This window comes from Stenella coeruleoalba, assembly GCF_951394435.1.
Source record: "Stenella coeruleoalba genome assembly, chromosome: 5".
Lineage (NCBI taxonomy): Eukaryota > Metazoa > Chordata > Mammalia > Artiodactyla > Delphinidae > Stenella > Stenella coeruleoalba.
In genome coordinates, this window is record NC_137150.1 from 11494417 (window position 1) to 11517406 (window position 22990).

Consider the following 22990-nt stretch of genomic DNA (forward strand, 5'->3'; position numbering starts at 1 on the left):
ATAATAAGAAATATGTAAATGTTTGCTATTCAAGGTCGACCATAGATAAGAGAAACAATTAAAAATTAATTGAGTTAATTGAGATTGCTGACTACAAAATAAATCCAGAAAAAAATCAGTAGCTTCTCTATAAAGTAGTAACAAACAGCTAAAATATAATGAGAGGAAAATATGTGTTCTCAATAGCAATAAACTACAAAATAGCTGAGAACCATAAATGTGAAATGTGTAGGACCAACTTCTGTTGGATCCTAACTTTACTCCCCTTGGGTTGTGCCCCAACTCACCACCCACCCCAAATACACATTCAAAGGCTGCACAGAAAGCCAAAAACACCCAGTGTGGGTCTTATGCAAAGATACTTTCAATAAAGAAGGAAGCATTTGTTATATGCAAAACAAAGGTTAAGAATTATTCTAGGAATGGACTTTCCTGGTGGTGCAATTACTCAGCCATAAAAAGAAACAAAATTGAGCTATTTGTAATGAGGTGGATAGACCTAGAGTCTGTCATACAGAGTGAAGTAAGTCAGAAAGAAAAAGACAAATACCGTATGCTAACACATATATATGGAATTTAAGAAGAAAAAAAAAATGTCATGAAGAACCTAGGGGTAAGACAGGAATAAAGACACAGACCTACTGGAGAACGGACTTGAGGGTATGGGGAGGGGGAAGGGTGAGCTGTGACAGGGCGAGAGAGAGTCATGGACATATACACACTAACAAACATAAGGTAGATAGATAGCTAGTGGGAAGCAGCCGCATGGCACAGGGATATGGGCTTGGTGCTTTGTGACCGCCTGGAGGGGTGGGATAAGGAGGGTGGGAGGGAGGGAGACGCAAGAGGGAAGAGATATGGGAACATATGTATATGTATAACTGATTCACTTTGTTATGGGGCAGAAACTAACACACCATTGTAAAGCAATTATATCCCAATAAAGATGTTAAAAAAAAAAAGAATCAAACTGCCAATGCAGGGGACACGGGTTCGAGCCCTAGTCCAGGAAGATCCCACATGCCACAAAGCAACTAAGCCCATGTGCCACACTACTGAATCTGCACTCAAGTTCCCACAAGCCACTACTACTGAGCCCCTGTGACACAACTACTGAAACCTGTGTGCCTAGAACCCATGCTCCACAACAAGAGAAGTCACTGCAATGAGAAACTGGCACACTGCCAGGAAGAGTAACCCCTGCTGCCGCAACTAGAGAAAGCCTGTGTGCAGCAACGAAGGCCCAATGCAGCCAAAAATTTAAAAATATAAATAAATAAATTTTAAAAAAGAATTATTCCAGGAAACAGAAGAAAATTACTCCAAACTCTAAGGCATTAGAGAAAACAGGTTTTGTAAGAAAAAGGCTCAAAGAAATGCAAGAGATAATGAAAGGCAAAGCCAAGAAAAGCACAAAAGGAAAATAAAACCATTACAAAACCCAAACCCAAGTTAGAAACAGCTAAATATAAGTCGACCCTATGGAAAATTGAGTTTTGACTTAGAAGACAGTTTTGGGAAAAATTTCACAGATTGCAGAGGATAAGGACAGAGGGAGAAAACAGGTTAAAGAGCATAATAGTGATGGAAAACAAATAACATAGAAACAGTATAGGACTATGTGGACTTTCCAGGAAAAAAAAAGATTGAGAGAGAGAGAGAGAGAGAGAGAGAGAGAGAGAACAAAAGGAGGTGAAAATAAATATAAAATATATTGCATTTCTTTGATCCCAAACTATCATTAATTTCAAGATGCACCATTGATTTAAAAACAGTTTTCATGAGAATAAAATGAAACAATAAATTATTAAATGAACATGTTACTTACAAGTTATTTCTCAGTTTGAGAAAGACTAAGTGTGAAAAAAATCTTTTAACTCAAGAAATGAGTAATTAGATTAAAACTTTCCCAAAGTAAAAGAATATCTGAATTGGCAGATCAAAAGTCCCATTATGTTCCAGAAAAATGAAAAACAAATAAAGATTAGCATGGTGTTATTGAGGATAATGGATAATTTATCCAGGCAGAAAAATTAAAAATAAATTAGTCTAGCCATGTGAATTATCTCAGTAACATCAGATTCTGGAAGACAATACTCAGTGACAAAGAGCTAAGAGGGAAAATGAAATGGATGAGACCCAAGAATCTATAGCCACATTCTATATATGGCTTGTGTTCTATCTCTGTTAGATAGTACTGATTTAGATTGCTCTATATGGCAAGTTGTAAAGGTATCAGAAATACATTCTAAGTGTTGCCAGACTTCAGTATATATAACAATCCTTTGCTACTTAAACTGTTTTCAGAGGACTAGCATTCTTTAGGGGCTTGTTAAAAATGCCGAATCTCAGAATCCACTCCAGAGCTAATGAATCAGAGCCTGTGTTTAAAAAAGATGCCTAACACATGTATACAATGGAATATTAGTCATAAAAAGAAACAAAATTGAGTTACATGTAGTGAAGTGGATGGACCTAGAGTTTGTCATACAGAGTGAAGTAAAAGTCATAAAGAGAAAAACAAATATCATATGCTAACACATATATATGGAATCTAAGGAAAAAAAAAAGTTCTGAAGAACCTAGAGACAGGACAGTAATAAAGAATCAGACATAGAGAATGGATTTGAGGACATGGGAAGTGGGAAGGGTAAGCTGGGACGAAGTGAGAGAGTGGCATGGACATATATACACTACCAAATGTAAAATAGATAGCTAGTGGGAAGCAGCTGCATAGCACAGGAACATCAGCTCAGTGCTTTGTGACCACCTAGAGGGGTAGGATAGGGAGGGTGGGAGGGAGACGCAAGAGGGAGGAGATATGGGGATATATGTATAGCTGATTCACTTTGTTATAAAGCAGAAACTAACACACCATTGTAAAGCAATTATACTCCAATAAAGATGTTAAAAAATAAAATAAAACAAAATAAAATAAAATAAATGGAATACAAAAAAATAATTAATTAAAAAGATGCCCAATATCCAGATAAAACTATAAATCAAAAAGCTACATGCAGCCCTATATTCATAGCATCACTATTCACAATAGCCAAAACATGGAAACAACCTAAATGTCCATCGAGAGATGAGTGGATAAAGAAGATGTGGTATATATACACAATGGAATACTACTCAGCCATAAAAAAGAATGAAATAATGCCATTTGCAGCAACATGGATGGGCCTAGAGAATATCATACTAAGTGAAGTAAGTCAGACAAAGACAAATACCGAATGATATCATTTACATGTGGAATCTAAAATATGACAAAAATGAACCTATGTATGAAACAGAAATAGACTCACAGACATAGAGAACATACTTGTGGTTTCCAAGGCGGGGGGAGGGATGGAGTGGGAATTTGGGATTAGCAGATGCACACTGTTTTATACGATCCATTTTATACAATGGATAAAAAACAAGGCCCTACTGTATAGCACAGGGAATTTTATTCAATATCCCATGATAAAGCATAATGAAAATGAATGCAAAAAAAGAATGAATATAAATGTGTAACTGAATCACTTTGCTGTACGGCAGAACTTAACACAACATTGTTAATCAACTATATTTCAATAAAAGAAATTAAAAAAAAAAGATGTCCAGGTAATTTTTGTGCATATTAAAACTTGAGAAACACTGTCTTTTTTTTTTTTCTTTTTTGCGGTACACGGGCCTCTCACTGTTGTGGCCTCTTCCGTTGCGGAGCACAGGCTCCGGACACGCAGGCTTAGCAGCCATGGCTCACGGGCCCAGCTGCTCTGCGGCATGTGGGATCTTCCTGGACCGGGGCATGAACCCGTGTCCCCTGCATCAGCAGGCGGACTCTCAACCACTGCGCCACCAGGGAAGCCCCCCGGGAAACACTGTCTTAATTAACCACTTCTTAAAAGTCACCCAGCCCAGCACTTCCTAAGTGATGTGTTGCAAGGACTGTGGATTGTGCTGAGATACTGCTCTCCTTAGCCTGGGGTGGTGGGGTAGAAGGCCTTGGCCCTAAAGAACATTGTCATTTTCTGTGTATACTATGATGTATAATTTTGCTGTCCAATTAGGTAACCACTCACCGTATGTGGTCATTGAGCACATGAAGCGTGATGAGTCTGAGCTGAGATGTGCTATACGCATAAAATATACACCAGACTTTGAGGGCTTAGTATGAAAAAAGAATGCAAAATGTCTCATTAATAATTTTTATATTGATAACACACTGAGATTATAATATTTTGGATATGTCAGGTTAAGTAAAATATATTATATAATTCCTTTCACCTATTTCTTTGCCAATGTGGCTACTAAATTTTTTTAAATTACTTATGTGGCTTGCATCCTATTTCTACTGGATGGTGCTGATCTGGTCAAAAAGAAGAACCAAAATAAAGAACCCAAGCATGTATGTGGACTTATAGAGTGCATTAATTCTATTTAAACCTGGAAATAAATTTGAAATAATGATGGCACTGGGATCACAAAGTAAGAATTAATATCCTTGTGAGAAAAGCAGCAGTATAAAAAAACCTACAATTTAAAAGATATTTCCTGGTAATAGATTGGGAGACTTCCTTTGTCCTTACAAAATGGAGCAAAAGAATAAAGAAGAGGAAGGGAATGTAAGCAGACTAATTTATTTTAACATCTTTACTAGAGTATAATTGCTTTACGATGATGTATTAGTTTTTGCTGTATAACAAACTTAATCAGCTATATGTATACATATATCCCCATATTCCCTCCCTCTTGCTTCTCCCCCCCACCCTCCCTATCCCAACCCTCTAGGTGGTCACAAAGCACCAAGCTGATGTCCCTGTGCTATGTGGCTTCTTCCCACTAGCTACCTATTTTACATTTGGTAGTGTATATATGTCCATGCTACTCTCTAACTTTGTCCCAGCTTACCTTTCCTCCTCCCCGTGTCCTCAAGTCCATTTTCTACATCTGCATCTTTATTCCTGTCTCCCCTAGGTTCTTCAGAACCTTTTTTAGATTCTATATATATATGTGTTAGCATACGGTATTTGTTTTTCTCTTTCTGGCTTACTTCACTCTGTATGACAGACTGTAGCTCCATCCACCACACTACAAATAACTCAATTTCATTTCCTTTATGGCTGAGTAATATTCCATTGTATATATGTGCCACATCTTCTTTATCAATTCATCTGTTGATGGACATGTAGGTTGCTTCCATGTCCTGGCTATTGTAAATAGTGCTGCAATGAACATTGTGATACATGACTCTTTTTGGATTATGGTTTTCTCAGGGTATATGCCCAGTAGTGGGATTGCTGGGTTGTATGCTAGTTCTATTTTCAGTTTTTTAAGGAACCTCCATACTGTTCTCCATAGTGGCTGTATCACACACCCTCACCAGCTTTATTGTTTGTAGAATTTTTTTGATGATGGCCATTCTGACCAGTGCGAGGTGATCATTGTAATTTTGATTTACATTTCTCTAATGATTAGTGATGTTGAGCATCCTTTCATGTGTTTGTTGGCAGTCTGTGTATCTTCTTTGGAGAAATGTCTATTTAGGTCTTCTGCCCATTTTTGGATTGGCTTGTTTGTATTTTTAATATTGAGCTGCATGAACTCCTTGTAAATTTTGCAGATTAACCCTTTGTCAGTTGCTACATTTGCAAATATTTTCTCCCATTCTGAGGGTTTTCTTTGGTCTTGTTTACAGTTTCCTTTGCTTTGAAAAAGCTTTTAAGTTTCATTAGGTCCCATTAGTTTTTTTTTTTGTTTTTATTTCCATTTCTCTAGGAGGTGGGTCAAAAAGAATCCTACTGTGATTTATATCATAGAGTGTTCTGCCTATATTTCCCTCTAAGAGTTTTATAGTGTTTGGCCTTACATTTAAGTCTTTAATCTATCTTGAGTTTATTTTTGTGTATGGTGTTAGGGAGTGTTCTAATTTCATTTTTTTACATGTAGCTGTCCAGTTTTCCCAGCGCCACTTATTGAAGAGGTTGTCTTTTCTCCATTGTATATTCTTGCCTCCTTTATCAAAACTAAGCTGACCATGTGTGCATGGTTTTATCTCTGGGCTTTCTATCCTGTTCCATTGATCTATATTTCTGGTTTTGTGCCAGTACCATACTGTCTTGATTACTGTAGATTTGTAGTATAGTCTGAAGTCAGGGAGCCTGATTCCTCCAGCTCCGTTTTTCTTTCTCAAGACTGCTTTGGCTATTCGGGGTCTTTTGTGTTTCCATACAAATTGTGAAATTTTTTGTTCTAGTTCTGTGAAAACTGCCAGTGGTAGTTTGATACAGATTGCATTGAATCTGTAGATTGCTTTGGGTACTATAATCATTTTCACAATGCTGATTCTTCCAATCCAAGAACATGGTATATCTCTCCATCTGTTTGTATCATCTTTAATTTCTTGCATCAGTGTCTTATATTTTTCTGCATACAGGTCTTTTTCTCCTTAGGTAGGTTTATTCCTAGGTATTTTATTCTTTTTTTTACAATGCTAAATGGGAGTGTTTCATTAATTTCTCTTTCAGATTTTTTATCATTAGTGTATACGAATGTAAGAGATTTCTGTGTATTAATTTTGTATCCTGCTACTTTACCAAATTCGTTGATCAGCTCTAGTATTTTTCTGGTAGAGTCCTTAGGATTCTCTATGTATAGTATCATGTCATCTGCAAACAGTGACAGTTTTACTTCTTTTCCACTTTAGATTCCTTTTATTTCTTTTTCTTCTCTGCTGTAGCTAAAACTTCCAAAACTATGTTGAATAATAGTGATGAGAGTGGGCAACCTTGTCTTGTTCCTGATCTTAGTGGAAGTGGTTTCAGTTTTTCACCATTGAGAATTGTGTTGTCTGTGGGTTTGTCATATATGGCCTTTATTATTTTGAGGTAAGTTCCCTCTATACCTACTTTCTGGAGGGCTTTTGTCATAAACTGTTGTTGAATTTTGTCTAAAGCTTTTTCTGCATCTATTGAGATGATCATATAGTTTTTATCCTTCAAATTGTTAATATGGTGTATCACATTGATTGACTAGTGTATATTGAAGAATCCTTGCATTCCTGAGATGAACCCCACTTGATTGTGGTGTATAATCCCTTTAATGTGCTGTTGGATTCTGTTTGCTAGCATTTTGTTGAGGATTTTTGCATCTCTGTTCATCAGTGATATTGGCCTGTAGTTTTCTTTTTTTGTGACATCTTTGTCTGGTTTTGGTATCAGGGTGATTGTGGCCTCATAGAATTAGTTTGGGAGTGTTCCTCCCTCAAGCAGACTAATTTTAAAAATCTTTTGTTGTTGGGTATCATAAATATTGTTTCATTTCTGAGGTTGATGAATTTAGAAATGTAAGTTAAAACATTTTCTTTACAAGTATTTTACTTAGTTTGCTCTAAGTAAAAATCTGATACATTTTCTTCCAAATTAGTGATTAATATAGGAAAAGTAGAAAAAATGAAAACAGATGATAAGGAAAAACGTTAAAAGAAACAGTAAGGAAAAGTACAGGATATTATATAAAATAGAGTTGACAGAAGTAAGCCCAAGCGTATATTTTATAATATAAAATGAAGAGTTAAAATTCCCCTCTTAAAAGCAAAAACGATTCCCTGATCAGATCAAAACGCTGAATCCAGCCAAATTCTCTTTAACAGAGAAATATCTAAAATAAAGAGATTTGATAATTGACATTAATGATATGCTACCCACGGGAAAACAGGGATTATAATGTTATATAAGATAATATTGAGAGCAATAAAAATACACTATGTCAGGCCTGGTTCATGCTTTTTTTTTTTTAACCTCCTTCCTTTCCTTCTCCTCCCTTTTTTAAATCTCTTTTTTAAAAACTAATATTTTTTGAGTGTTAACTGTTGACAAGAACCAGTAAAGTCTGGGGATACAACAGTGACCCAAAGCAGATGTCTATCTCTGATGGAGCTTCTGATCTAGCCGTGGCACAAAATGTTTTCAAAAGTCACATAATAATGATAAACAAATGATGAATATAGCCCACGATAACAATAGAAGTGTCACAAACCTTAGGAAATAATTAGCATGTTACAGAAATATATAAAGTTAAAATGTAGGAAATAAAAGTGAACTGATGAAAATATAGTGTAGGGGAAATGTTGGTGCCCTTATTTTAGTCCTTGAGAAATTAGATAGGCAAAAATAAGTAAGGATGACCTGATAGATTAATAATAAATTCTATATTATCAGGAAGAATATGTTTTCTTTTCAAGCATCCATTAATCATTTTTAAAAAGTGAGCTTATAGTTGGTGACAAGGGAAACCTCAGTAGATTCCAAAAAAATAAAGAAATATCGCATAACACAATCTCTGAATACAAAGCATTTAAACCAAAAGTAAATACTCAAAGTAGGAGCTACACCCACACTGAAAAATAAAAAAATATCAATGAAACAAAACAAAATTTTAAATCTCTACCCACTTGAAGAACTTAAAACCATAATTGAAGAATATCTGGCCTATAATAATGAAGAAAATGCTCCCTTATTAAGCCCATGTTGTAGAGCTATAGCTATACTCAGGAAAATGCATTGCCTCGAAAAACTTTCATTCCTAAAAAAAGAAATAATAGAAATAAATGGATTAATTATTCAATTCAAAAAGTTAGGGGTAAACACAAATTGAACCCAAGTAACAATAGAAACAGAAAATTGAGAATTAAGGCAAAGAAAAAAATAGGATTGATTAATACACACAAAAAGGTCTTTTGTGGAAAATTTTGCAGTAAAAATGATAACCTACTAATTGCCGTAATCCAGAAACAAAGAAAGAAAGAAAACAAATGCACATTAGGAATGAGAAAATTAGAGATAACCCTAGAGGGTAGAGAAAATAATGTATCTGATTTTATCATAAACAATTTGAAACCAGGATGAAATGGAAACCTGTAGAAGAAACCAGGAATGATAACTCAACTAAAAAGCAGTAGAAAGCCTACGTGACTTCTAACACTGGAAGGAATTGAGATGGCTGAAAGATAGCACTCAAATCCTGTCAAAACTTGCAGTGATAGATAATCCCTCTAACATTTAAAATGTTTAGAAACAAAGAGAAAGAAGAAAAGCTTCCATGTCATTCTTATAAATCCAGCAGAACTGATACAAAACCAAAGAGAGTTCACAAAAAGTAAAAGACACAGGTGTTCCTCACTTCTGAACAATGATTCAAAATTTCTGAATCAAATAATAGCAAGTAAAATCCAATAGTACATAAAAGAGGATATAGGATGACTAAGTGGGGTTTGTTCAATAATAGTTAAATATTAAGAACCCTAATAAATTACTCACTAACATTTTGTTAAAGTTCAACATATTATTAGATTATAAAAGAAAAAGCATACATGGTAATTACAGTAGATGCTGAAAAGGTAATTGGTAATATTTAGTAGCTATTCTTGATTTTCTTAAATTTTATGTTAAAATAAGATGGGATATTTTCTTAACATGTTTAGAAATGTATGTTACATATCAAATGCCAGCGTATCCTATTTAATGGTGAAATACTTGAAATATTACCATTAAATTAAGAACATTATCAATATCATTATTTAACATTGTTGTCAAAGTTCTGGTCAATATAATATAAGATATGGACATTTAGGAAGGAGGAGACGAAATAATCATTATTTCCATTTGAAATCAGAATATACTAGAAAAGTCAAAATAAATCAATAAGAGAGTTCAGTAAAGTGGCCAGTACAAATAATCATTTAGTAAAGTGAGTAGAAGAAAAGATTCCATTTACAATAACAACAAAAAGTATAAAGCATCCAGGACTGTGTATATTCATAAATGTTAAGAGTATATCCAGATAAGTATAAGACAAACATTTATGAGGGGAAATGGCTCTTAAGAATCCTAGGTATATAGTTCATAGGGGAAATATAATTTCACTAGTATTATAATTATAGGAATATATTATAATTATAATTATAGGAATGCAGAGAGCCATGTGGTAATATGAATTTCCCCCCTCCAATCAGGATTCCAAAACTTTAAAAGTGTGTGATAAAAATGTGAGGAAATAAGGACTCCCTTATGTTCCTGGGGAAAATATAATTTGGTATCACCTTTTTTGTTGCAATTGTTTAATATTGACCATAATTTTAAATATACATTCCCTTTGACACAGAATTTCCACTCCTAGTAAGTGATCCTATAAAAATACTCCTCCCAGGTGCTATGAGGTTTATTGCAACATTGTTCAGGATAATGAAAAAAATTGGAAACAATTTATCTATCTATAGAGAATTGGCTAAATGAATTAGGATACATTGGTATAGTGGAGTACTATACAACTGTTAAGAAGGATGAGGTAGATACAAGAGCACTGTTAACAATATCTAACAATAATCAATCATTGACCAATCAGAATGGATAATTGGTTTCAAAAAGTAAGACCATACTTGTCAGTGACAATTATTATTTTTTTTTAAGAATCTTATTTATTTATTTATTTTTGGTTGCATTGGGTCTTTTTTGCTATGCACAGGCTTTCTCTAGTTGTGGCGAGTGGGGTGTACTGTTCGTTGTGGTGCACATGCTTCTCATTGCAGTGGCTCCTCTTGTTGCAGAGCATGGACTCTAGGCACATGGGCTTCAGTAGTTGTGGCACTTGGGCTTAGTTGCTCCACAGCATGTGGTATCTTCCCAGACCAGGGATCGAACCGGTGTCCCCTGCATTGACAGGTGATTCTTAACCACTGTACCACCAGGGAAGTCCCAGTGACAATTATTAAGGACTTTCAAACAATTAAATAAATAAGAAAATAGATTAACAGCTAATATGAATATTAATAAAGTGTGAATGAGGTAGATACATTTAGGAAGAATAATTGAGCCAACAATTGTTTTTAAAATTTAAAAACTCATACCAGGTAGAATAATAGAGATTAAATCATAATACTAAACTTGTCTAATTATTTAGTGCAGAGCTGGCAACCTGCTGTCAAACGAAGTTTTATTGAAATGCAGCCACACAGGGCCGACTTATCCACTCGGTACAGATGGCACAGTGAACAGGGCCCACAGAAGCCCGTGAAATGCCTTAATTTCTTTAAAAAGTCAGAAGGAAAAACACCAAATTTTCAGGGTCAAAATATTTAAATTTTTTCTCACATCAGAAAAGAAAAATGCAATGTTAGGACCCACAAAAGTCTATTAAATTTTGCCTAAAACAAAAAATAATTCAAGTATCTAAAGTTATTTAAAGATAAGTTTTCATTTATTTTTTATGACGGGTGGGCCCATAAGGCAGAAGTTGGTAGGCCCCACAGAAATTCTAATGCAGTTCTGCAACCATGCTTGTGTGTTTGCATGTTGTCTGCAGCTGCTTTTGCAGGGGCAGAATTGAGCATTTGTTCTGGACACAAAGCCCTTAATACTTACTACCTGGTTCTTTGCAGGAAAAATTTGCTGATGCTTGGCTTAGTGTATTAGCACTCATGATGTTAAACAAAATTATCTTTATGAACTGCATTTTACTTTTAATTCCACCCGACCATGAAATTTTTAAAAAAGATTCTATTTTTGAATTCTTCTTATTAAAGGGAGAATGTCAACTATGTCCATTAAAAATTTTAAGAGGAGTATGACCAAATAACTGATATTTACATTAAATTATCTTCATGCCAGACATCACAAAAAAATAAAGAGAATGAGGACAAAAAGAAAGTTTTAAGGGAAAAAGAATCTCCAAATAGTATGCTCTTCTTCAGACATCAGTTTCAAACAAACATCTGCCTAGTGTGGCATGAATGTAACACAGGAATAATTCAGCAGATGACAGTGTTAAGCGTATTTTTCCTGAACTCTAATGCCAACTGTTTATAATTCAGCTACTAAAGTTTTAAGAAAACAATAATAGTTTACAAATTTGGCATACAATTTCAGATTTATTCTTGGATCTCTCAAATTTGTTCTATGATGGGTCTATTTTGCTTAGGTCAAAATAACTTAATTTTAAGATTCAGACTCTTGGCATTCAGCTATCACAGATTGTGACTCATTTATGCATAAGAAGCCTTCTGGAAGACTATTTATTTCCAAACTGGTATGAGTTTTGTCTCTAGGGATGGGAATGTGTATCATGTGGTTTACCAACATGGAGGAGCGGTTGAAGTGGTCCACGCGGCTAGGAAGGAGTAGATTTTTACCGACATTGATTAGAATTGCCAGCTCATTGGGATAATAAGAAGCAGGTCAGCTTGGTTTTATTAATGTTTTTAAAGTCTCTGTGCACCCCTTTATGCCTACCTCCAGGCCAGATGACTCCCACTACCTTACCCTTGGTACATCATGCTTATGATCACATAATTTATCATCCAAACTGGGCACATCAACTGTATTGAGATATAATTCATATATAATATAATGCATCCATTTTAAGTGTATTATTAGAATCATTTTGGCAAATATATACTTCCAGGTAACCATAATCGATACACAGAGTATTTCCATCGTTCTTGAAAGATCCCTAATGCTCAAACCAGGGTGTTTATTTAGGTTCACAGCAAAATTGAGCAGGAAGTACAGAGAGTTTCCATATGCCCCCAGGACCCATACATACACACACATACCTTCCCCCCACCAAAGTGATACATTGGTTACAAATGATGAACCTACACTGACACATTTTCATCACCCAAAACGTCCATAATTTAAATTAGGGTTCACTCTTGGTGTTGTATATTCTATGTGTTTTGGCAAATGATAATGACATGTATCCACCATTATGTTATCATACAGAATAGTTTCACTGCCCTAAAAAATCCTCTGTGCTCCACCTGTTCATTCCTTTCTCCTCACAAGCCCTGACAACCACTGGTCTCTTTACTATTCCCACGTTTCCTTTGCCAGAATATTATATAATTCGAATCATACAGAATGTAACCTTTTCAAATTGGCTCCTTTCACTTACTTATATTCATTTAAGATTCCTCTAAGTCTTTTCATGGCTTGTTAGTTCATTTCTTTTTTAGCACTGACTAATATTCCATGGTCTGTTTTACCAAAATTTATTTATACCAAAATTTATTTATCCATCCATCTATTGAAGGACATCTTGGTTGCTGCCAAGTTTTGGCAATTATGAATAAATCTACCATAAACTTATCCCTGTGCAGATTTTTGTGTGACTATAAGTTTTCAACTCACTTGGTTAAATACTAAGGAGTGTGATTGCTGGATTGTGTGGTAAGAAAATGTTTAGTTTTGTAAGAAACCAACAAAGTGTCTTCCAAAAGGGCTATGCTGTTTTGCATTTCCATCAGCAATGAATGAGTGTTCCTGTTGCTCCATATCCTCGCCAGCATTTTGGTTGTCAGTGTTTTGTATTTTTGCCATTCTAATAGATGTGTGGTGTTATCTAATTGTTTTAATTTGCAATTTCTTAATGACATACGATGTGGAGCATCTTTTCATATGCTTATTTGACATCTAGTGTATCTTCTTTGGTGAGGTGTCTGTTCAGACCTTTGCCCATTTTTTAATTGGGTTGTTCTTTTTCTTACCGTTGAGTTTTAAGAGTTCTTTGTATATTTTGGATAACAGTCCTTTGTCAGTTATGTGTTCTGCAAGTGTTTTTTCTCAGTCTGTGACTTGTCTTCTCATTCTCCTGACAGTGTCTTATGCAGAGCAGGAGTTTTTTTAATTTTAATGAAGCCCAGCTTATGCATTATTTCTTTCATGGATCTTGCCTTTGATGTGGTGTCTAAAAAGTCATTATCAAACCTGAGGTCATACAGATTTTCTCCTATGTTATCTTCTAGGTGTTTCATAGTTTTACATTTTACATTTAGGTTTATGGTCCACCTTGACTTAATGTTGTGGAGGGTATAATGTCTGGGTCTAGATTTGTTTTCTTGCATGTGGATGTCTAGTTGTTCCAGCACGATTTGCTGAAAAAATGATCATTTCTCCATTGTATTGTCCTTGCTCCTTTGTCAAAGATCATTGACTATATTTGTGTGAGTCTATTTCTGGGCCCTCTATTCTGATCCATTCTTTTAACAATACTACACTGCCTTGCTTATTGTAGCTTTATAAAAATCTTGAAGTCAGGAGTGTCAGGCCTCTGAGTTTGTTCCTTTTCTTCAATATCGTGTAAGTCATTCTGGGTCTTTTGCCTCTCTGTATATATTTTAGAATCAGTTTGTCAATATCCGCAAAGTAACTTGCTGGGATTTTGATCGGGGTTGCATTGAATCTATAGATCAAGTTGGGAAAAACTGATATCTTGACAATCTTAAGTCTTCCTATCCATAAACATGTAATACCTCTCCATTTATTTAATTCTTCATTTAATTCATTCCTCAGAGTTTTATAGTTTTCCTCATATAGATCTTGTACATATTTTTTTAAATTTATACGTAAGTATTTAAGTTTTGGAGGTGCTAATATAAATGGTATTGTGTTTATAATTTCAAATTCCAGTTATTCATTGCTGGAATATAGGAAAGTAATTGGATTTTGTGTATTAACTTTTTATACTGCTGCCATAGTTCTAGGAGTTTTTTGTGGAATTGTTAGACCTGCGCGGTCTCCTAGGAGTTTCGACTCGCCCAGGAAACAACAAGAGTCAGAAGTCGATGCAAAACGCAAGAGGTTTATTGAAGGCCGGTGCACCGGGGTTCCTTGGTCCTCACGCAGGAGGTCGAAGAAGGAACCCTTTTGGTCGCGAATATGTCAGTTTTATAGGTTCCCACTTCCCCGTATGTAAATTATAGATTTGGTTGTGTTCTCCTGCTGATTGGTCCCGGCTTAGGCTCGGACCAGAGAGGGAACTTGTCCCCAGCTGCCTGATTGGTCTTTGACAGACACCTTTTTTACATTTTGTTATCTCCCTCCTTCTCGGAAGGGGGCCGGACATCCTGGAAATTCACCCATTGTCTAAGAAGCCCCTATTGTCTGGAGAGTTCTTAATCATTAGCTGGAACAATGTCCCTCGAGTCCCACATTCCCCCCTTTTTCTTGTGACTATTGATTCCAATCATGGAATCTCAACCTTCTGTTCGTAAACTTTGGTACTGTTGTCTTAACATTAGAACTTGTACAGTACTGATACGTTCTCTAATAAATGCTATCAAGCGATTTAGAACACATGGTCCAAAAGTTAAAATCAACAATAAAACAATAAGAGGTCCCAACAGAGTAGAGATTAAGGTGGTAAACCAGGGGGACTTATCAAACCATGATTGAAACCATCCTTTTTCGTTCTCTCTCTCCTTTTGCCTTTTATCTAAGCGTTCCCTTAGTTTATCCATGGTTTTGGTAATGGTTCCTGAATGATCAATATAAAAGCAACATTCTTCTTTTAGAGCGGCGCATAATCCCCCTTCCTTAAGAAACAGCAAATCTAGGCTGCAACACCATTTCTGAAAGTGAGGTGAGTGATTCCTTTAGTTGAGTTATGGAACTTTCTAATGCTCGAAGGTCGATGTCTACAGCCTGTCTTAAACTTGCATAATACTGGGGTTGTTGTATGAGGGCTGTGGTTCCTGTTCCTATCCCGGCAGATATTCCTAGTCCTAGAAGGACAGCCAATGTGAGGGTTACAGGTCCTCTTTTGTTTTTTGTTTTTCCTACATATTCATCTAAAAAGGATGAGTCTGAATGGTAGATAAGTCTAGGGACTAATTGCACTAAAACACAAAAGTCAGCTGAAGTATTAAGAACCTCTAAAGAGACACAAGGGGTGAGCCCCGTGTTACATGTCCACCATCCATCTTGAGGAGGTACAAGATATCCTGAGCCTGAAGGGAGGCTAAAATCATGACAAAGGTGTCTATGGGACTGGGGAGGTGTTCCTATACAAGTACCATTTCCAAAAACCGAGGACAGGGTTAATTTACTGTTCCCTTCTTGCTTCCATCGACATTGGTCTGAGGAGGTAGAATTAGTATAGTTGGAGCTATATCCTATAGCATCATAATAAGGGGGAGGGGCAGCATAGCAAAGCCAACATGACTTTGTAGCCTCTGGGTTTGTAGCATTGAGAACCGTAAAGGCTGCCTGCACCAAAGAAAGCATCCTATCCTGAGGAGTCCCAGGCTTAACTGTGGGTTCTTTGGATCCAGAGGTTTCATTAGTCTCATTCTTTGTTGACGTAGTTGAAGGGGCCGGGGGAAGCAAAGGGGGGCCAAGTATGGGATTTGGGCCTATTGATATAGGAGCAGGAGTCTCAATCTTTAGCTTAAAGGTCATTAATATTCCTAAATCATATCCCCTCATGTAAAATCTAACGCCCCAAGAATGACCATTTATCCATTTTTTATCTCTTTTTCCGGGATTACTAAAGGAAATTTTAAGGGGATGACACCATCCTGAACATTTACTCCGGTGTCCGGTATCTTCATTATGAGAATAATTAGCCGTTACAGTAATAAAATCCCAAGTTGAGGTGGGTTTCCAATTAGTATCCCCGGTAGTTTCACATCCCCAGCTTTTGCAATAAAAGTTTTCAGTTCCACCACATTTATAATTCAGAGATCAAGGGCGGTGGAACCCGGGGCATATGTAGAAAGTGAGGATACCAAGCATCATTCTTTTGCCTGCATTTTTGCAACCCGGCCCAAACCAATCAGTTTCCAAAACTTTGGAAGGGGCAGTGTTCATATCATGAGAATCTTCTGTATCCCAATAAGGTGCTCCTATAGCCAATTTACAAACATCAGGAAAAAGATCTGGCCACCAGGTCCAGGGGGGTGCAGTATGACTAATGGACCAGGTTACATCTCCAGTCTGAGAAATTACCTGCCAAGTTAAACGTTGGGGGAGGTGAGGGCTAAAATCACTTACAGTCAGTAAAGGCAGTAAAACCAAAATTATAAGTCTTAGGTTCGTAGAAGCTTGAGTTTGAGCGGGTTGTCAGTTCTTTGGGCCCGCCATCCTGATGATACCGTCGCTGGTGCAGCCTTCACATGTGAAGCATGGATCCAGGCAGCGATGCCGTCCACTTTTATGGCCGTTGGGGTGGTGAGGAGGACGGTGTATGGTCCTTTCCATCGAGGTTCCAACGTCTGGGTTCGATGCCGACGGACGTATACGGAGTCTCCGACTTGGAAAGGATGAGTTTCTCCCGGTGTTCCCGGTTGGTAGGCCTTGGCGAGTTGGGACCATATTTCTTTCTGGACCAATTGGAGTCCCAGTAGCCTAGCATATAAGTCAGTGTTATTTTGACAATCAGGTTTTATTTCTTTTCCTAAAGTGAGGAGGGGAGGCGGGGCACCATATAATATTTCAAAAGGAGTAAGATGGTATCGGGAAGGTGTATTTCTAACCCAGAATAGGGCCAAAGGAAGGAGCACCGTCCAATCGGTACCGCCAATCTCCAAGGACAATTTAGTTAGGGTCTCTTTTAGAGTCCTATTCATTCTTTCTACCTGACCTAAACTTTGGGATCTATAGGCACAATGTAATTTCCAATCAGTCCCCAAATATCTGGCCACATCCTGACTTACCTGGGCGACGAAGGCTGGACCATTATCAGACCCTATTACCTTTGATGCTCCAAATCGAGGAAAAATTTCTTCTAAAATCTTCTTGGCTACTACAGCAGCTGTTTCTTTCTTTGTTGGGAAAGCCTCTATCCATCCTGAAAAAGTGTCTACAAAAACTAAAAGGTATTTATTACCGTACCTTCCAGGACGCACTTCAGTAAAGTCCACTTCCCAGTAAGTTCCTGGGCGGTCCCCCCTGAGTCTCTTTCCAGTTTCAAGTTTCCCTTTGTGAGCATTTACCTGTTGACATGGGACGCATTCCTGCACAATTTGTTCAGCTAATTTTGTCATTCCAGGGGTTTCGTACCCGGCTTTTTGTAACAAGGCTACCATCTTTTTAGTCCCCAAATGTGTCCATCTGTGCATCTGTTGTAACATGGATTCTGCTTGCTGAGGGGACAAAGTTCCTTTTGTTGTGGCCGGGATGATTTCTTCATCGCGGCCTGGTTTTTCAGGAACTTTATCTGACAGTCCTAAAATGACTTCTCCCGATGTTATTTCTCGGGCCACTTGGTCAGCCATATTATTTCCCCTAATTATTGGGGTATTTCCTTTTTGATGTCCAGGGCAGTGGATGATACTGACTTTAGTAGGAAGCATGAGTGCAGTCAACAAAGCCACGATTTCGTCTTTGTTTTTAATTTCTTTGCCACCTGAAGTTAGTAGCCCTCTCTGTTGGTAAATGGCACCGTGGATATGAGCGGTAGCAAACGCATATCTACTGTCTGTGTAGATGTTTACTTTTTTATTCTCTGCCATCTCTAATGCCCTCATCAGGGCAATTAATTCAGCTCGTTGGGCTGAGGTCCCTTGTGGTAGCGCCGCTGCCCATATGACTTGTTTTCCGTCTACCACGGCTGCCCCAGTTCGACGCTTACCTTCCTCCAGGAAACTGCTCCCATCCGTGAACCAGGTGAAATCAGCATCAGGGAGGGGCAGGTCCATCAGATCTGGCCTACTGCCGTGTGCTGCAGCTAGTACTTCCTGACAATCATGTATGATGGTGGAGCCTTCCAAGTCAGGATCAGGTAGCAAGGTGGCTGGATTGAGTCCTGTGGCTGGAGCAAACTTGATGCGATCTGAGTTTAGCAACAGGGTTTGGTAATGGGTCATCCTGGCATTAGTTAGCCACCTATCCGGTGGTTGACGGACTACATTTTCCAGGGCATGAGGAGCTGTTATCGTTAGATTTTGTCCTAAAGTTAGTTTGTCAGCATCTTTGACTAGAATGGCCACTGCAGTGATTATCTTTAAACAGGTGGGCCATCCTGATGCCACATGGTCCAATTTTTTTGACAAATAAGCAACTGGGCGATTCCAGGGACCCAATTTCTGAGTCAATACTCCTTTTGCAATGCCCTTATTTTCGGCCACATATAAATGAAAAGGTTTGGTTACATCTGGCAGTCCTAGGGCTGGAGCTGAAAGTAAAGCTCGTTTGATTTGGTCAAAAGCCCGTTGTTCCTTATCGCCCCAAACGAAAGGAGTGCTGTTTTTGGTTAGGGGGTACAATGGGGCTGCCAGCTCAGCAAACCCTGGAATCCATAGTCTACAGAATCCGGCCGTCCCCAAAAATTCTCTAACCTGCCTGGCGTTTTTGGGAGCCGGAATTTGGGCCACCGTATCCTTTCTGCTCTCCGTGAGCCATCTTTGCCCCCCTTTTAATAGATACCCCAGGTAACTGACCTGTTGTTGGCATATTTGTGCTTTCTTGGCTGAGGCTCTATATCCCAGGGTTCCAAGTTCCGTTAACAGTTTTTCAGTACCCTTGATACAATCTTCTTGGGTCTCAGCAGCTAATAAAATATCATCAACGTATTGGAGTAATGTTACCTGGGGATTTGATTCTCTATATAATGCCAAATCCTGATGGAGGGCTTCATCAAAGATGGTCGGGGAGTTCTTAAATCCCTGAGGTAGCCGTGTCCATGTCAGCTGACCAGACATTCCCGATGTTGGATCTTTCCATTCGAAGGCAAAGTAGGGTTGGCTCAGGGGAGAGAGTCTTAAACAGAAAAAAACATCTTTAAGGTCCAAAACAGTATGCCACGTATGTTGAGGTGGAAGAGTGCTCAGGAGGTTGTAAGGGTTTGGAACTGTGGGGTGGAGGTCTGCCACCCGTTTGTTTACCTCTCGTAGATCCTGCACCGGCCGATAATCATTTGTTCCTGGTTTCTTTACCGGCAGGAGAGGGGTGTTCCATGCTGATTGACATCTTATTAAGATGCCCAAGTCTAGTAGCCTCTGTATATGGGGACGGATACCGTCTTTGGCTTCTCTACTCATGGGGTATTGACGGACTGTTATTGGGGTGGCAGTTGCCTTGAGTTCCACTAGCACCGGGGGCCGATTTTTGGCCATCCCCATTCCGGCAGTTTCTGCCCAGGCTTGAGGGAACCGAGTTACCCAATCAGTAACATTAACTCGTGAGGATGAAGGCTGCTCGTATAATTTATATTCATCTTCTAATTTCATAGTCAATATTTGAAGTAACCTTCCCTTATTATCAGTTATGGTGGGACCTTCTGGCTGAAAGTGGATTTGAGCCCCTACTTTGGAGAGTAAATCTCTTCCCAGCAAAGGATAGGGGCATTCCGGAATAATCAAAAATGAATGGGTTACTCGTCCAATCCCAAGATCTACTGTCCTTCGTGTGGTCCATGAATATTGTTTATTCCCAGTGGCTCCTTGTACCCATGACCTTTTAGCTGAGATAGGACCTTTTGAGTGGAGAAGGACGGAGTGCTGGGCTCCGGTATCTACCAAAAATTGAACAGGTTCCCCCTCCACTTTAAGAGTTACCCGGGGCTCGGGGAGAGGGTTCGAGCCCTGACTTTCCTAGTCTTCTTCTTTCAATGTTAAGATTTTGTTTTTGGTTGGCCTTCCTCCATTCTTTTTCTTAGGGCATTCTCTCGCCCAATGTCCTTTTTCTTTACAGTAGGCACATTGGTCCTTGTCTAATGGCCGCCTTCTGTCTGCCGTTCGCCCTTCCTGCCTATTTCTATCCCCTATATTTCTTCCTCCAACCACAGTGGCCAGTATCTTACTTAAATTCCTCTCCTGTCTCTTATCCCGTCTTATTTCACGGGCTTCCTGCTCTTTCTGCTTTCTTTCTTCCTTCTCTTCCTCTGTTTCTCTTTTGTTATATACTTTATCTGCCTCTTTTACTAACTCCTGAAGCGAAAATCCCTGCAAGCCATCTAGCCTTTGTAATTTCTTCTTAATATCAGGGGCCGCTTGATCTATGAAAGCCATTGCTATAGTAGCCCTATGTCCCTCCGAAGTTGGATCATAAGGGGTAAAGCGTCTAAGGGCTTCCATTAAACGTTCCAGGAACACAGTTGGCGATTCCTGGGGCCCCTGAGTTACTTCCCTTACCTTAGCCAAATTAGTGGGCCGTCTGGCCGCTCCATGGAGACCCGCCACCAGAGCCTGGCGATACATTTTCAGGCGCTCCCTACCTTCCGGGGCATTGAAATCCCAGTTTGGCCTGACGAGTGGGAAACCAGCATCAATCTCGTTAGGCAGCTGGGTAGGTTGCCCATTGGCGCCTAATACATTTTTTTCTGGCTTCTAAAAGAACCCGTTGCCTCTCCTCAGTCGTTAGGAGAGTCTGGAGCAGCTGCTGACAATCATCCCATGTGGGCTGGTGGGAGAAAACAAGAGATTCTATTAAAGCGGTAAGGGCCTGTGGATTTTCGGAAAAAGTTGGGTTATGCATTTTCCAATTATAAAGATCTGCAGAGGAAAAGGGCCAATATTGGAGAGGTCTATTCCCTTGGCCATCGGGGGGGCCATATTCTCTAAGAGGTAGGGCAGTGGAGTCCGGGGAGATAGCCCTCCGGCTCCTAGTGCCCACTGAGGGACCCCTTTCTTCTTCCATCATGGATGGTTCCCTTGGTGCCGAGGGCAGTGGAGCTGGGGGTCCTCTAGGTGGTAGGGGATTCGGGGCCGGAGGATAAGGGGGTGGGGAATCCAAAAGAAGCAAATCGGACTGCGGGTCAGGATAAATCGCCTTCGGTAGATCCGGGGCGTCGGGTAGCTTCTCCGTGTTGGGGTTTTTCTTTAAGGCTAATATCTCCGACGCTGCTGATGTATGCGCGGACGTACCTGTTGAGGAAACAAAGGGCCAGACCCACGGAGGTGGGGAGAGAATTAAATCTTCCCAGACCAAGACATATGGTACTTGGTCTGGATGTCCGTGGGGATCTATATTAAATATCTTAGACTTCAGCAGCTTAATCTTGTCTAATAAAAAGGATCCTTCGGGGGGCCATCCTATCTGAAATGTTGGCCATTCAGAGGCACACAAAGTCTGCCACTTTCCTTTCTTTACCTCTACCGAAAAATTATGGGCTCTGGCCCGAACTTCGGTCCAATAGCTTAGGGTAAGGGAAAGAGGAGTCGTCATAGTTTGTCCCATTGTTGTCCGTCAGAGAAGAAGAATAGACCACAATACAGAAACAGTTAAAACTCCACGAAACACATATACGTATGGGCCACCGCGAGCTCGCTTCAAAACCGAAACTTCTTCAGATGGCAGTTACCACCAAGGGAACTGCCGAAACCGAGTGAAGGGGAGACAGAGTTTGCCTCTCCTTCCAGATGAGCCACCAGGGCGTCCCCTAGGGCTCACGGACGCCGGCTATTAGCACGTCTGCCTAGCCAGAGGTCCGATACAGATTCCATAATAAGCCGATTCTTACGTCTTTCTTCCGATAATGGCCCACAAAGAACAAGGGACAAATAGACAATCAAGCTCGAGCTTACCTGGTACCTCCAACTCCCGATGTTCTTGTGGTCCGGGGCGAGTGGAATCCCGGACGAGCCCCCAAATGTTAGACCTGCGCGGTCTCCTAGGAGTTTCGACTCGCCCAGGAAACAACAAGAGTCGGAAGTCGATGCAAAACGCAAGAGGTTTATTGAAGGCCGGTGCACCGGGGTTCCTTGGTCCTCACGCAGGAGGTCGAAGAAGGAACCCTTTTGGTCGCGAATATGTCAGTTTTATAGGTTCCCACTTCCCCGTATGTAAATTATAGATTTGGTTGTGTTCTCCTGCTGATTGGTCCCGGCTTAGGCTCGGACCAGAGAGGGAACTTGTCCCCAGCTGCCTGATTGGTCTTTGACAGACACCTTTTTTACATTTTGTTATCTCCCTCCTTCTCGGAAGGGGGCCAGACATCCTGGAAATTCACCCATTGTCTAAGAAGCCCCTATTGTCTGGAGAGTTCTTAATCATTAGCTGGAACAATGTCCCTCGAGTCCCACAGAATCTTTAGGATTTTCTACATAAATAACCACATCACCTGCAAACAAAGACAGTTATGTTTCTTCCTTCCCAATCTGTATGCCCATGTTAAGGAATTTCCCTCTATTCCTAGTTTGCTGAGAAGTTTTGTTTGTTTGTTTGTTTTGTTTTGTTTTAGTCATGAATAAGGTATTACATTGTCAGATGATTTTTCTGCCTCTATTGAT

At 39.1% G+C, this 22990-nt stretch overlaps 1 protein-coding gene across 1 annotated transcript in view; it reads right to left on the reverse strand.

Annotated features, from left to right (window-relative positions):
* The window catches only part of LOC307187069 (uncharacterized protein), a gene marked incomplete at its 3' end in the record, with an annotated part of 99797 nt that extends 77295 nt beyond the window's left edge, over window positions 1-22502 (reverse strand). The window contains exons 1-3 of the mRNA XM_079922815.1: window positions 22286-22502; window positions 17959-21625; window positions 15434-16174 (exon numbers count right to left, since the gene is read on the reverse strand). Coding sequence (XP_079778941.1) covers window positions 15434-16174; window positions 17959-19990 — 2773 coding nt within the window. The 5' untranslated portion in view covers window positions 19991-21625; window positions 22286-22502. The remainder of the gene's footprint in view (window positions 1-15433; window positions 16175-17958; window positions 21626-22285) is intronic.
* Between the last annotated feature and the right edge of the window lie 488 nt (window positions 22503-22990).